The 16105-nt window shown below is 40.1% G+C and overlaps 1 protein-coding gene across 1 annotated transcript in view; it reads left to right on the top strand.

Moving 5' to 3' along the window:
- The first annotated feature begins 87 nt into the window (after positions 1–87).
- The window catches only part of Pdhx (pyruvate dehydrogenase complex component X), a 57149-nt gene continuing 41131 nt past the window's right edge, over positions 88–16105 (top strand). The window contains exons 1-2 of the mRNA XM_036183936.1: positions 88–247; positions 15973–16053. Of these exons, the coding sequence (XP_036039829.1) occupies positions 88–247; positions 15973–16053 (241 nt within the window). The remainder of the gene's footprint in view (positions 248–15972; positions 16054–16105) is intronic.

Below are 16105 nucleotides of genomic sequence, written 5' to 3'. Positions count from 1 at the left end.
GGCTAGACCATGCAAGGCGGGGTCTGGGCGGGCCTTGGGGCTGTCGATCTATCCGCGCTGCGAGCAGTCCCGGAGAAGGCCGGGAAGATGGCGGCCTCCTGGAGGCTGCGCTGTGACCTACCGCTGCTACGTTACCTCCTGGGCTTCGGCAGCCGTCGAAGCCTGAGCCTGGCTCAGGGTGCTGCTGCGTGGCCTGTCGGCCGTGGAGCGAGCTGGAGGTGGTTTCATGGCACTCAGCTGCTGCAGGGTGAGTGGCTGGCGCTCGCTCAACTTCTCTCTTTAGCTGAGCAATGGGCCTGAATTAGGGGCGTGCTTGTCTGGGGACCTGCTTTTGTGAATGTAGGTGCTGAATCTCCCCTCTCCCTTCAGCCTCCTCCAGGAACGGGTCTTCCGACTTAGCCTATAGCTTGCGTTAAAGGACCAGTCTCAGACCTGGGAGAGCTCGACTCGGTCCCAGCCACCAGGGCTATATGGCTTCTCTGTGACCTTGCTTTGGAATCTGGATTATTTTTATGTTACCGAGAGGGGAATCTGTTTTAAATCCCCCTTGTTTTAGACCCTTTTCAATCACATGTCAGATTCCTTTAGTTTTTTTATTCATCTCTAACGTAATAAAGCTGCCCATACACTATTACCCATCCTTATTCACTCAAAAGGCCTGTCCTCATTGGGAAACCTTAAATCTTACTGCGCTTAATGGCTCCTTTGCAACATACAAGACTTTATAAATACGGAATCACAGACATGACCAGTATGTTTCAAGTAAAACGTGTAGCATGAGATTCATAAAATATATATTCATAAAATATAGCTTCTTACATAAAATTACTCTTAAGTAATGATATTGGATTCAGAGATATACCCAGTGTCCTTCCATTATTTAACATACAGTATAGAAAATGGCAGGCCTTTCTTATATGTGGGAGTATGGGCTGGGGTTTAGGATGGGCACAGAGAAGACATTTTTAGAGATCATTAGACATTTAAGTCATCATTCTTAGCACCCTCTGGTGCAATAAGCATTGCCCACATTTTCTAAGCTGTCTGAGGCCCAGAAAACAAAACAAACAAAAACACAGCTTATACAGTAAAACGGGTGCTTTGGGGTTCCTAAAGAGTGGGTAATGGGGACAGTTTACTTAAGTCATTTTGGTATGTTTAATAAATGCCCCCTCAGTAGTGATCTTTAACAGCATAGTATATAGTATTTTCTCTGCCCTGTTCTCATCTTCATTTGCTAAAATTGAACTTCCCTACACGTAGCAGAAATGCTGACTCAGATGGTACTTAGGCATCTGCTCCTTACACGCTTTGTGAATTTGGATGGACCACACTTTTGAGACTTCCTACCTCAAAACATCATGGAATTCTAACAGCTTGGAACTGGGGAAGAATACCTGTGAAGGGTCCTACCCCTGCTGTGTTCAGGGCTCTGAATGCCCTAAACGCCGTAAAAAGAAAAGAGTGTATGTGCTTACACACAGAAATGGGTAGTATCCAAGATTTCCTTACAGTCGATTGCTTCTGCCTTTACACAATCACATAGGCAGTTTCCATTTGATAAATCTTGACATTTTGCCTGTTCCTTACTCACTACCTCCAGACATACACCTTGAACAAGTCTCTAAACATCATCTGTAAGGAAGATGTTACTGAATGAGTAGTTTCTTATCATTGCCACCACTATCAACTTAAAGCATACATTCATCATCTTATAGAACTGTAAGACTCCAAGAACTATAATACAGTGGAGCCAGAAGCATAAAATGGATGTCATCAGGCTAAAGTCAAGGTGTCTAGCTAGGCCTGTTTTCTTTGGAGGTTCTAGGAGACAGTTTGTTTCCTTGTCTTTTTTTTTTTTTTTAGCTTTGAAGGGCTTCTTAGATTCATGGCTCCTAGCTCCTGTCTCCCCTCCAGCTCAGTTATGGCTAGTCTAGTATTGATCATATTTGTTCTCTCTCTTACCGCTTCCTCCTGCCTTCCTTCCATCAGGGGAACAAAGAAGTCTTGTTGCTATGTCGTGCCAACCTATCTTAAAATCATCATAGCTTAATTCCACATTCATCTTAATTCTCTCTTGTTAAATATATAGCATATTTGTAGGTTTTGGACATTATGACAGAAATCTCTGGTAGGGATTTTATGCTACATGTGGAGCCCAAATTTATCTACCAGTTCTTACCTATAGGCTTTTGTTAAGCTACTTGAATACACATGAACTATTTTAGGAAATGTGAACTTAAGGGAATGTTTTTTCATCTTTTATATGTAAGGAGTTTCTCCATGAGTTGGTGCTAAGAATGATGATGTCTAATGATTCCTAAAAATGTTCTTTCTGTCCCCATCATGAGCCCCAGCCCATACTCACATGTAAGAAAAGCTTGCCATTTTATATACTGTATGTTAAACAATAGAAGGACAGTGAGTATATCTCTCAGTTTCTCCATGAGTAGAAATTGTACTTTAATAAAATTAAACTGCTTTTTTGGACAATCAAAGACTCTATGAATTAGGTACTTTTATTGAACCCATTTCTCTTTAACACACCTATATAGGATTTTAAATCTGTAAATATGGAAGTACTCTTGTTTTGTTTTCCCTAAGAAGTATTTGTTGGCTGCCTTTGTGAACTGTGGCACATGCTATGTGTCTAGTCAGTACTTCTTAGAATTTTTTTTATTAACTTCTCCTAATGATCTAAAGCTTTGGCATTGTTGCTGTTTATTTGGGTAAAACTATAAAAGCTCAGAAAGATGAAGCCATGCAGCTGTATTATAAGTGAACTAAGCAATGCTCTGTGTATTTAGGTCTAACAGATCCTTTCTTTCATTCTTTCAACTGGCATGCTTTTTGAGAAAGGCAGTGTTACTTGTCACTTGCCTGTTTTCATAATGGAACAAATGTCTTTCAAGTAGTGGGCACGTGGCAGCCTACTTACAAAGTGTGATCTACTGAGGTGAACACATTCTCGGAATTCTGCCACGTGGCCCATTCCATCATATTACGTTCTATACATGCAATCATGAATTTGTTTGATATCCTTATTGGTAAGTATTTATAGGCTACTTGGGATAGAGAAACACTGAAGACAGGATTTCAGTGGTCTATGCAGTGGGCCCTCAGAAGGAAGTTTATGATGAAGCAAGGAGCACCTAGAAGAAGAAGTAGCAGTCCTTCCAGGCTGAAGGCACAGCAGAAACCCCTAGAAGGCACATGTGGTGGTCACAGAATGACCTAACATTTGGAATTTCTCTGTTGCTACCTTTTTAGAGTAGATAGGATTTGGGTTAGTTTTTTGTTTTGTTTGTTTTTTTAGATTATATTTATTCATTTATTTGGGTAAGGATAGGAGTGCCACAGCACTTGTGTGGAGGTCAGAGGACAACTTGTAGGACTCGGTCCTCTCCTTCTATCATGTGGGCTGTAGGGACTGAACTCAGGTCCTCATATTTGGCTGGAAGTTCCCTTACGTGTTGAGCCATGTCTTCAGCCAGAGACTTGGATTTTACTAAGGTATTTAGCATTACCCCGAGCATCAAGATGGAATGAATGTTGCTTGTGTTTTGCAATCACCTCTGCCTGTTCTTTTCATGTACACTGCAGTACACTGCAGTGATATGTTGAAAACTAAACACCCAGATCTACTCGATAATGATGTTTTGGGGTAAAGTCCCTTGGGGAGGGTTAGAATTAGGTGATGCCAGAAGAGTAGTGCCCCCATGATGGATGGCATCAATGTCTTCTTAAAAAGAGGAAGTCAAACCCAAACCCAAGCTAGCATACTATACCAAACCCAAGCTAGCACTATACCAAACCCAAGCTACCATGCTATACCAAACCCAAATTAGCACTATACCAAACCCAAGCTACCATGCTGTACCAAATCCCTTTGTATTGTATTGTATAAACTAGTTCATGAATCAGTCACCAACTTTGAGCTCTTTCTTTTCCACTAAAAACATAAAAATGAGCCCTGATGTGAGCAAAAGATCATAAGAGCTAGATATCAGGAAGGATTGGGATAAAACAGTGCCTTTTTTTTTTTTTTTAAAGAATTTTTTATTGATTTATTGATTTATTTATTTGTTTATTTATTTATTTATTATGTATACAGCATGTATATGATTGCAGGCTAGAAGAGGGCACCGGATCTCATTACAGATGGTTGTGAGCCACCATGTGGTTGCTGGGAATTGAACTCAGTACCTCTGGAAGAGCAGTCAGTGCTCTTAACCTCTGAGCCATCTCTCCAGCCCAAAACACATACTTTAATAACTACACTGTGAAGTAGTTGTTTAGCAACAGTCCTGATGTAACTATCATTTAACAAAGTTTAACATTTTGGATAAATGCAATTCTACACTATATGAGCAGTAGCAGAATTGTGTAGCATAGTTTGAAAATGTTACTTCTTGCTATTATGTTTCTAATTTGCCTTCTTAGTGTTCTCTTAAGCCTTACTTGCCTTCGATAGCAAAATGTGTAGACTCCTTTACTCTGACGCATCTTATGTCCATTTCTTTTGCTAAAGCAAGTGGAATGATGATTTCCTTTTCCCATGTTGCAGTCTTGCAAAATAAACTGGGATCCATGTACAATTTACTTTCTGGTTTAATGCCAAGCAGCCCAGCACAGAGCTCTTCTGGAGCCTTGGTATTCAGTGTGAGGACATAGATTCTACTGTATGGAATGGTATAACCCTTTCTAGCAGGCTTCTTTAAAATATGCATTGGCTGCTTCCTGAAAGTATGTGAAAAACAGTCAATAAGCTGGTGGTGGAGGCAGGGGGATGGAGGATAGGGAGTTTGGGGCCAGCCTGGACTACATAGTGAGATTCTCTCTCAAAAACCAGGGGCCAGAATGAATGCCACACAGCCCTAGGTTTTTAGTTCCCTGTACTATGGGGTGGTGCTGGGGGCATCAACAGATTGTCTAAAGGAAGTGAGCTCTGTATGACCGTGGAGGGAGTAGGCAGTATATTTTCAGTGTCTGGTGTCTGCTCACTATATTTCTGTGACTGCATAAGAACTTTCTTCCTTTACAGACATTTCTGGGGGAACTGGCACTGGCAAGCCAGCATTCAAGGCAGTCTTTGGGGGGATTACTAGCACTGGTTTTGAGAGGGGCATGTGTCTTTGAAAACCGAAACAAAGCTATCTTCCCCCCATTTTTCAGAAAAAAAAATTACACATTTGCAGAATTTTGTGTTTCAAAGGGACCTGGATCCTACCTACAATGTACCCATAAATACCACCTAGCCTGTTTGCAGGGACATCTTGTCTATTTCCTATAGAAAGTATTTGTGTGGCTTGAGAATAAGAGAGATGTATATTAATATAGAAATTTCATTTGTAAATAAATGGCTAGGTGATCCATGTATATAAGTAACCACAGTAAAGCCAGTACTTGGAAGTCTTGACTGACATCTAGATGTGGGTTAAGGTCACTCATGCATTTAGGATCATGAGACAACTTGTCCCTAAACCTTGTGTTTTCATTTGCTCAGACTCTTCCCTCAAGTCTTTCTTCATTATTTAAATGCCTGTCTCCCAAGTCTTTCTATATAATTGAGAGTCCAGATGGGAAATAGTGCTTCCTAAAAGTAACTGGAGGATTTAGTAAGTGACGTTTTTGTGAATTCAAGATGCTGTTTAGAACAAGGTGCTTGTCTCCACTACCTAGAGGGAGCCAGATAGGAATACCTCTGAGGTGCCATGTCCTATAGTAAAGCACACAGTCAGCCTCTGGTGACCCCACAGGAAGCAGGGAACTGCAGAAGAACTACACTGACTTCATCCTTCTCTTCCTCAGTTTCCTGACTGTACTGCCCATTGGCTGAACTCAACTGGAGGCCAAGTGCAAGGGAGCCAGTTTATGTAATCTCCTCAGTGTAGTGTGGACAAAGACAAATGACAGACAGCCCTCCATCACGACTTCTTCACCTCAGCTGTTACATTTCATTTCTCCCGTTCTTTTAGTATTTAAACTAGTAATCACTGTATGGTATATGTGTAAAAGTTCCCATGTTAAAGAGAGGGATAGTCCAAATATAATGTCTATGCCTGGAGAAGTACAGCTTCTGTGGATTGTGTCTGTAGAACAGTAGCATAGACAGGATTTTACTCTGCAGCCCAGGCTGGCCTTGAACTGAAGATGCCTATCAAATGTTCAGCCAAGATTTAGTCTTTATGTAAAAGTAAGCAAACATATCCATTTTCTATAAAACTTTGCTTCTGTCTTTAATAAATGATAAATTTATAGTTTCGTGTGTGTGTGAGTCCATGTGCATGTGGAGTGCAGAGAATAGCTTCAGAGTCATTCCTTTGGATCCTTCTTTTATGTTTGAGACAGGATCTTATCAGCCTGGAACTTAGAATAGGCTAGACCAGCTGGAATGGCCTTTCAGGGATCTACCTCTGTTTTCCATAGATCTATTGCTAGGGTCACAAGTATGCCTGCCACAGACAGCACCTTGTACCAAGCTCTTTTTCGGGGGAGGGACCCCAACCAGCTCCCAAATCAAGACATAGAGACTTTTTATTACTTGTGAATGCTTGGCTTTATCTTAGCTCTTATTTCTTGCTAGCTCTTATGACTTAACCAGTTTCTCTTCATACATTTGTCTGGGCCTTTTTACCTTTCTTTCTGTATGTCCAACTCTGTGTCTACCAGCTGGCAGCTGCCTGGCTGGCCCTAGGCGTCTCCCTCTCTTTCTCCCTTCTCTCCTCTGCTCTCCTCTCCTCCTCCTCCCTCTCCTGTCCTCTCCCATCTCTCCTCTTCATACATTTCTCTTTCTGCTCATGCTTTCTGCCCACCACCTCTGGTTATCCTTTCTCTGCTTAGCTATTGGCCATTCAGCTCTGTTAGACCAATCAGGTGCCTTAGGCAGGCAAAGTGAAACAACACATATTAACATAGTTAAACAAATGCAGCAAAAAGCAATGTAACATACTCCTACATGTTAAATAGAGGCAGCAGAAACAAATGTAACGCACCTTTACACAGTTAACGTAATATTCCATAGCAGTGCCTGACCCTTTGTTTATTATTATTATTATTATTATTATTATTATTATTATTATTATTACTTTTACTTTTGATATAATTATATCATTTTTCCTTCCTTTTTCTCCCTTCAAATTATCCCATGTGCCCCTCCTTGTCTGTTTCAAAGTCAGTTTCTTTTTTCATTGTTAATCTGCATATGTGTGTGTGTGTGTGTATGTGTGTGTGTGTGTGTGTGTGTGTGTGTGTGTGTATGTATCAATTCCTAAATATAACCTGCTTAGTCTATTTAATGTTACTTGTATGTGTGTTTTCAAGGCTGACCATTTGGTATTGGATAAGCAATTGATGTGTTTTTCCCCCCAGGAAAGACAATTCCCCTGGCTCAGCATTCCTTGGTTGTCTGTAGTTCATTGTGTATGGTTGAGGCCACATGGTCTTTCGCCTATCCACTTTGATATGCTGTTGTCCTTATTCAGTTCCTGTTTAGGCAGTCATGTTGCTGAGACTGTGAGCATAGCTTCTGACATTACTAAGAGATACAGTCTCACAGCAAAGCACTCCAAGCCTCTGGCTCTTAAAATCTTTCTAACGCCTCTTCTGAAATGTTCTCTGAGCCATTGTTTGGAGAGGTGTTTTGTAGTTGTATGCACTGGGAGTGGGTTCCAAATCTCTGCATTTTGATGGGTTGTGTATTGTGGGGATTTATTAAAGTAATTCCATGTAGTTTAAAAGGAGGTTTATTTTGGGGTAACTTACAGCCAATAAGAATCCGGGAGAGATGAGGTGCAGTCCAGTGGTGTTCTCTAGATCACTCTGCTCAGTCTACCATCCAGGATCACCAGGAACCAAGAGCCCCTGCACATCCAAATCTCAGGTCTTAAGGGCTCCTGTTTTGTCTTTTGGGGTCTTCTGTGGTTCCATATGAATTTTAGGGGAGTTTTCTTCTATTTCTGTGAAGGATGAGATGGAGATTTTGATGGGGATTGTATTGAATCTATAAATAGTTTTTGGTAAAATGGTCATCTTCATAATATTAATTCTGCCAATCCATGATCGTGAGATGTCTTTCCATTTTCTAGTGTTTTTTTATTGCTCTCTTTCTTTAGAGGCTTAAGTTTTCATTGTAGAGGAGGTCCATCATTTCCTTGGTTAGGCTTATTCCTATTCTATGTCCATGATCTTTTTCTCTGTGTGTTTGTAAGTGGTGTATAGAAAAGCTATTGATTTGTGCAAGCTGATTCTGTATCCTGCTACATTTCTAGAAGTTTTCTGGTAGAAGTTTTGAGATCTCTAATGTATAATGTCATCTGCAGATAGGGATAGTTTGACTTCTTCTTTCCCTATTTCTATCCCTTTAATTTCTTTCTCTTACCTTATTGCTCCAGCCAGCACTTCAAGCACAATAATGAAAGGGAGTGGGGAAAATGATATCCCTGTGTCATTCCTGACTTAAGTAGAATTGCTTCAAACTTTTTCTGTTTAGGATGATGTTGGCTCTGGCTTTCTCATAGATAGTTTTTATTATGTTGAGGTATATCCCTTCTAATCCTAAATTCTCTAAGAATTTTATCATGAAAGCATTTTGTCAAAGGCTTTTTCTGTTGTCTGTTGAAGTGATCATGTGATTTTTGTCGTTAGGTCCATTTGTATGGTTTATTACATTCATTGACTTACATATATTGTCATGCCTGTATTTCAGGAATAAAGCCAATCTTACCATGGTGGATGGTCTTTTTATGTATGTCTGTATTCCGTTTGCAAGTATATTATCAAGCATTTTTGAGTCTCTGTTCATCAGGGATATTAGCCTATAGTTCTTTTTGTAGCTGTGTCTTTACCTGGTTTTGATATTGGAATAACACTGGCTTCATAGCGGTTTGAGTGTACTCTTTCTATTGCTCAGTTTTTGAATAGTTTAGGAAGGCCTGGCTGTAGATCTTCTTTGACTGGCTGGTAGAATTCTGTGTGAATCCATCTGGCTCTTGTGGTTGTTGTTTTTACCAGAAGGCTTTTTATTACTAGGTCAATCTACCCATTTGCTATGGATCTGTTGGGTTGTTGACTTCTTGGTATAATTTTGGTGGTTTGGCTAAATCTAGAAATTTATCCGTATCTTTTAGGTTTTCCAGCTTGCTGGAGTACAGGTTTTTAAAGTAGTCCCTTGTAATATTATGAATAATTTTTTGTGTCTGTTGTAATGTTTCCCTGTTCATTTATTTCTTCATGTAGCTGTCATTACCATTTGGCTTTTAGCTCTGGTAGCCTTGAAGGTAAATTTGTCAATGATTTTAGTGAGAGTTACAGTTAGCATCGAGATGAAATAGAGCAGATACAGTAGATAATGCCCCTTTGCTGACAGAATAGGGCTGGATGACAGGGACAGTTTAGGCAGGGAAGGTGAAAACGGCACCCATGACTCCATCTCTCATTACTCCAGGAAAGAATCGTGATGTTCTGGAGTACTGTAGGATGTTTCAGTACACTTAGCCAACCCTCTGGATACCTTTGGGATCCATCTTCTAAGTGCCTGTCAAAAATATACTGCCTGTCAATAATACATGGTTGAGACTTAGTCTTCTCCAGGGCCCATTGTAAAGACTTTACATGTATAACCTCATTTCTTTATAGAAATCTGTATTGTGATTTACAAAAGAGGAAAATTGAGGTACAGAACAGTCAACTTACAGGTGAATGAGCTGTAATTTGACCCAGGTAGTTTAGTCCTACTCTCTATTCTTGTTGCCTTTAAAAGTTAAATATTTTATTTATATGTATATACTTGTTAAATAAGGAAACATTTCATTTAGCACAGTAATACCCACTATGTTACACCAATAGAGGCTTGTAACCCTAGAGTAGATCTCTGCCCCATGGCTCCCACTGTTCCAATGTCATCTTCCTTAAAAGCCACAGCTTTGACTCTAAGCTTTCTTCTGGCATTCTCTTTTTGCATTTTAGACATTGTCTGTAGATGATTTCTGGTCAGGAGAGTCCTCTCTTTTCGCTACTCAGTATAGTTATTTTGTATTCTTGGTTCATTTCATAGACACTGCTTGTACTAAACATATACTGTGTGCCCCAGAGGTCATGATCCATCTCATATTAACAGCTTGTTACTGTTGTTTTGCATTTCCTGCAGGAATTGTTGTCCTGCAAATTTTTTTTACTCCATAAAAGTACATCAGCTAATGTTTTGGTTAGCTGTAGTTTTTCATTTCTGTGTATCCTAAGCCAGGTAGGTTGAACCTAAATTCCAAAAGCCCCTTCTTAGAGAAAGGGTTCTCTGGTGTGCTGTTGAGTGGGAATGGGACAGTTACCCAGCTCTGTGCTGAGACACCTGGGCACCCCACTCCTCCCTGTTCACAGACTGCTCCCTGACTTAAGATGTAGCTTTGTGGGGTCCTTTTAATTGATTTTTTAGGCCACTATTTACTTTTCTACTTCCAAAATTGTGTGCCATTGTTCTCCATTTTCTTACTGGTTTCTGTTTGCAATGTGACAAAAACAAGGACATTTTCCCTCAGTGTTGGATAAGTTTAGGAGGAGGCAGTGAACTTCTGTAAATATATTCCAAAACTCATTTTAAAAAGAACAGTGAAAAGTACCTGTAATACACTACTGACTGAACTGAATAGCTGTTGTCATGTAGAGTACCTTGTTTTCATCCTCGCTTCTGTGCAGAATAGATAGCAACTGGACAGCATGGATTACTGTTGTCTTTGGAATGTTTGTTAGCATGCCAGGCAAGCCCGCCTGCAGCAGCTGTCTTCATACATACTGTTGTGTATCTGTTTCTGTCACAGGCTGTAGATGTCTCAGTCCGTTCTACCAGCACCACAGCAGAACAGGGAGGCACAAGGAAAGCTGGCAAGCAGTCATTTATTTTAAAGTGACACTGGAATTGCCTTTATTCACTGCTGCAGTCTTCCTGTTCTGTTCCTTGGTGCTGGTTTAAATCACGGCCTTCGTGATGCTGTACTTCATTCAGCCTGCAGATGGCAGGATTGCTTTACTTGTACAGCGGTTTTGAAGATGTATTTTATTAGTGAGTTCTTTGTCTATTCATTTCATGGTTTGTGTGTGCTTAGGTAACAGTCCAATAAATGGACTGGAGTGTGCCACTTGGCTATACCATATGTAAACTGCCCAATGTCCTTAAGTACTTCATTATTGTAATGGAGCATCATAGATCTGCTTCACATTAATACCACAAAGCAATTTGTATTTTACGAGTTTGTTATATTAGTTTCTCTGTTAATCCAGTGACCTTTTAGAATTCCTGTATATATCATAAATTTAAGTTTTCAATATAATTGATTTTGCTGAAGTACCAGTTTTGTTGCCAGGATAAAAATATACATTAGGAAAAATAAATTAGAATCAGATTATTATGCCAAATTTAAAGTTAAAGTCAGAATTTTGCTGAAGGAAAATTGGCAGAACAGATTCGAAGAGCTAAAGAAATTGCTTCAATTTGATGATAAATTGTTTGTATAGCTCATATTGTACATCAAGCAACAGCATTCCAAGTGGTTGTCATTTATTGTGTTGTTCTTATGAGACAGAAAGACAGTAAAATAGTTTTAATGGTTTGTGAGACATTTACTCTTAAAAGTTAGTGTTTCAAAAGAAAACACTAGAAACATATATAGAATACCCAGGGGTCATGGGGATTTTGCTACATCCGACGTGGGATATCTGAGGGGAAAATTCTACATACACTATGCTCGTATGTCTGTTAACTTTATACCTCTAAGACAAAATTCTGTCTATTACAGCTACAGCTCTGTCAGGCATTCGGGGCAGAAGTAAATGTAGATACACCAAGCTTTTTGTCCATCTACTTTATTCCTCTGGGATAAAATCCTATCTACATATCTTCAATTCTGTACTCAAGCCTAGTTCTTTCCTGTTTAATTCTCTCTGTATTTATCTGCTGTTCCCTCTAAGTTCTATCTTAATTCTCTCATCTTAGTTCTGACCCATCTAGGTTCTCATCCATCTAGTTCCTTCCCATCTTAGCTCCTCTCCCATCTGGCTCTTCCTCATCTTCTCTTGTTCCTTTAGTACTCTCTTTTAGCCCTTCAATCTATTTCTTCCCATCTAGTCTGTTCCTCTCCACTTCTTACCCATCTAGTTTCCCTGTCTGATGAGTAGCTGAAAATGGAGTAGCATAGGTGCAGGTTCATTACATTCCAGGGAGCTGAAGAAGTGTACACTATTTTCACAAAAGGAGATAGTGGTTACGTGGAGGCCTGATACCAAAGCCTGGCTTATTATTGTATACTTACTTTCCCTGTCAGGAAAAAAGTGTTTGTGATGAAACATGCATTCTTGTTAATAAATTAATGTGCATGGTTTAAAATGGCATTTCTAGCAGGAAGGTCTGCAGACAGACTGGTTAGAATCGGAGTGTTGGCACATCTGTAGTGAGCCAGCGCGATCAGTCAGGAGACTGCACTGAATAATGGCAACGTCCAGGTAGCTATTTGTTTCTTGTCACCTTCCCGAGAGGAGGATAGTGATCTACTGCAGGATTTTTACATTTTATTGTTTTTATTCAGAGAAGCAGTTCCAGGTCCCCCTTAAGGGGACTGTGTGAAGAATGGTTATGGTTTCTTTCATTTTACTTTTAAAATAAAATTTTGGAGTTCTTGATGTTGTCCTTTGGAAAATAATGCTTAATAAATGCAGACATTTCAAAATATAGTCTTTAATGTCAGCAGTAATGGGAATGTGAAGGTTTCTTGGGTGAGAGATTACCATAGGATGATAATAAGAGTTGGTCAGATCATGGCATCTGAACAAGTATGAAAATGCTGGAGAGTCTGTTTGGAGAGAACTGATTTAATATTTGTCATAAATTGGGATCCAATTGTGGGAGCACTGTCCTATTTTCACCTCTCTGAAGTGGAACTCTGTTGGGCAGATTAATGTATGTATGACCATGACGTCCTGTTCCCCTATGCCAGGCTTGACCTTTTTAATAAGAGCAATGTATTGGGACTTTGTTTTGAAGCTATGCTTTGTAGAGATGCTTGCTTCTTACCATGGTGCCCTTTAGAAGTAAGGGTGCTTTTGCCTTCCTATTTTCTAAGCATGTTTGTCCCTGAGTTTAAAAAATAAATGTTGAGAGTTGAGCTTGATAAACATTCTTTAGGCAGGTGTCTTCATTTGTTTAGCAAGTTGTGGAAAAGGTAGTCAATACCCAGCATAATCTGATTATACTTCAAAATGTGTTTCATGGATTAAGTTTTGAACACTTGTTGAAATTTTTATAACTACGAGTATACAATCATTACAATTTGGGATTAGACTTGCATTACTAATACTTCAGTTGGTTAGCATTCGTGTGTGTGTGTGTGTGTGTGTGTGTGTGTGTGTGTTCTCTAAGTAGACTCCTACTTCCAGTTGATTGAAGACTTTGGTGGTCTCTTAAGATAACAGAGTATTGAGGTGGTACATAGGCCTTTCCATTCCTTCTGCCTATCTAGAATCCTAATGTGCTGCTTTAGTGTGCAAAGGCTGGTTTCACTGAGAAAAAGACTTTCAGAGCTGTTTTGTAGCTAAAATTTCCATCTCAACTGGGGTTCAGTTGGGAATTAAATGAAATTATTGGTGATAGTGAATGAAAGCTAGAGCAGATAGGAGTTGAATGGTATATATTCTCCAGGTACTTTTCAAATAACAATGCTTTCATAATAAATTTAGAGTTAGGAGACCCATTGAATCTGTCCCCCTCCCCCCACATTTTTTTAAATTATTTTTTTAACTTTATTTTGTGCGTATGGGCTTTCTAACTACATGTATGTCTGTGTACCCACATGTGTGCCTAGAGCCACGTGGCCAGAAGAGGTCATCAAATCCTGGAACGAGATAGAATTACAGATAGTTATAAGCTGTCATGTGGGTTCTGGGACTCAAACCCAGGTGCTCTGGGAGAACAGCAAGTTCTTTTAACCACTGAACTAGCTCTCCAGCCAATATTTATATCCGTCCTAATACACTTGAGATTAGCTGCTCTCTGCTGCCTTTGAAATACTCCTTATCAGTTGTAGAAGTGCTTTCTTAACACTGCAGTTCTTTATGCCCAAGGTAAAGGTATAGTGGGTATTTTGTTAGACTTTGGAAGACTGCTCTTGTGGAGCTGATAGGTCTGGTTTGCTGTGGTTGATTTCTTGGTGACTAGACTACCATTTGGTGGTACTACTTACCTTGGTGGCTAGGTAACTACTAACAGTGGTTAAATGATGAGTTGCATTTAAGGGGCATTAAGGGACACAGTGACACAAAGTGCTGTAGCATATAGTAGAGGCCAGCCTTGAGTTAGGCAGGAAGACTAAACTCTCTTACTATGAGCTGCAGTCCTCTCATTGAAAATGGGAATGTTCCCCAGGTCGTGGTGGTGCATGCCTTTAATCCCAGCACTCAGGAGCCATAGGCAGACCTTTGAGTTTGAGGCCAGCCCGATCTACAGAGTGAGTTCCAAGACAGCCAGGGCTATTTGTTACATGGAGAAACCCTGTCTTGAAGGTAAAAAGAAAGAAAGGAAGGAAGGAAGGAAGGAAGGAAGGAAGGGGAAGGAAGGAAGGAAGGAAGGAAGAAAGAAAAGAAGCTGGGAGTGGGAATGTTGACAGGGAGTTCAGGTGGACTCATTGTTGGGCTATTTGGAGTGGTCATTCCACTTTGCTAGCTTTTTAGCACTGATACCAGCTAAAAGGCAGGTGAATAGAGATCAGATGGATAGGTAGAGTCTAAACACTGATGCTTGGTTGGAATGGGGAATGGCTTAGTATCTGAGGCCATCTGTGGTTGGACTTCTCAGTATAGCCCTTTTTGGTTATGTGTGAGAGGTTGTGTGTGAATTGCTTCCTCAAGCCCACAGAGCCCCAGTGACTGGAACAGAAAGAAATGTACCTGTGGATCTGCCCTTGCAAGAAGATTCATTACCACCCAGCCCATGGAAGACCCAAGAGGAAAACACATTTCCTATAACCAGAAAATTCTTCAAAGAAATGAGGACATGGCTCCTTATGCTTTCCCCAATCTTTCAGAGAGAAATAGAGAGTAGATAGTTTTCCTCTGACTGTGTGCTTTGAAAAAATTGAAAATGCCTTTATCATGAAGTCATAGACATTCTCCATTTGAAACTATAATAAAATCAATTTGGTTTTCAAAAGGAAGTTTCTGATCCCCTTAAACATTGATGTAACTCCTCTTGCTCTTAACCATCTAACATCAGCAGAGAAGAGGAAACCATGTTCTATCGTCTTCACATTTTTAATGTGTGGGTTGTGCTGCAGTCCTTGCAGAACAGAAGACATTCTGTGGGAGACTTCTGGGATTGGCATGTGTTGCTCTGGTATTCTACTGGAATAACTTTCATATAAGTTGTAATGTAAAAGTCACATGCTCTTCCAATGAGGTCTAAACAATGAAGACTCTTGGGAAGGGTACTGGATGATTATGTAGTGTCTCCTTTAGATGCATAAGAAGTAGTTCCTTAGCTGTGCTTCCCTGAGGGATCTCGAGGGTCAAGGGTGCATTTTTAGATCACCTGTTGGGATCTGAGGTCTGCTTAGGCTTTCCTGCCCAATCACTCTTGACAAGACCAATGTTCCTGCTCATTCCTACTGGCAACAACAGTTGCAGATTGAGTAGCATAGGATTAGAAGAAAGTAAAACAACCAGGTTCTTAATGTCTGGTCTTGATTTTTATTTTGTAGGACCTTAGAACCCTGTCTTGATTTTGTTTCTTATCTTTTAGTCATGAAAAAGGAGCCGAACGTATTCTAAATATTTAAGTATTTATTAAACAAACCTAAGGTTTTGTTTTTTCCCTAGTCCCTTTTCAATAGACTGTGAGGTACATTTGTGTGTGTGTGTGTGTGTGTGTGTGTGTGTGTGTGTGTGTGTGTGCGCGTGCACGTGCTTTGGGTTAATCTTTTCTGTTTTCAATTTCAGCGGATCCTATTAAGATCCTAATGCCATCGCTGTCTCCTACGATGGAACAAGGGAACATTGTGAAATGGCTGAAAAAGGAAGGTGAGCAACATGTTCCTAATGTCTTCCCAGCTTGCTTATTTGATCCTTTTGT

Source organism: Onychomys torridus, chromosome 4 (assembly GCF_903995425.1).
Source record: "Onychomys torridus chromosome 4, mOncTor1.1, whole genome shotgun sequence".
Lineage (NCBI taxonomy): Eukaryota > Metazoa > Chordata > Mammalia > Rodentia > Cricetidae > Onychomys > Onychomys torridus.
The sequence above is the reverse complement of the archived record's forward strand: the minus strand, read 5'-3'. Positions and strand labels throughout refer to the sequence as shown.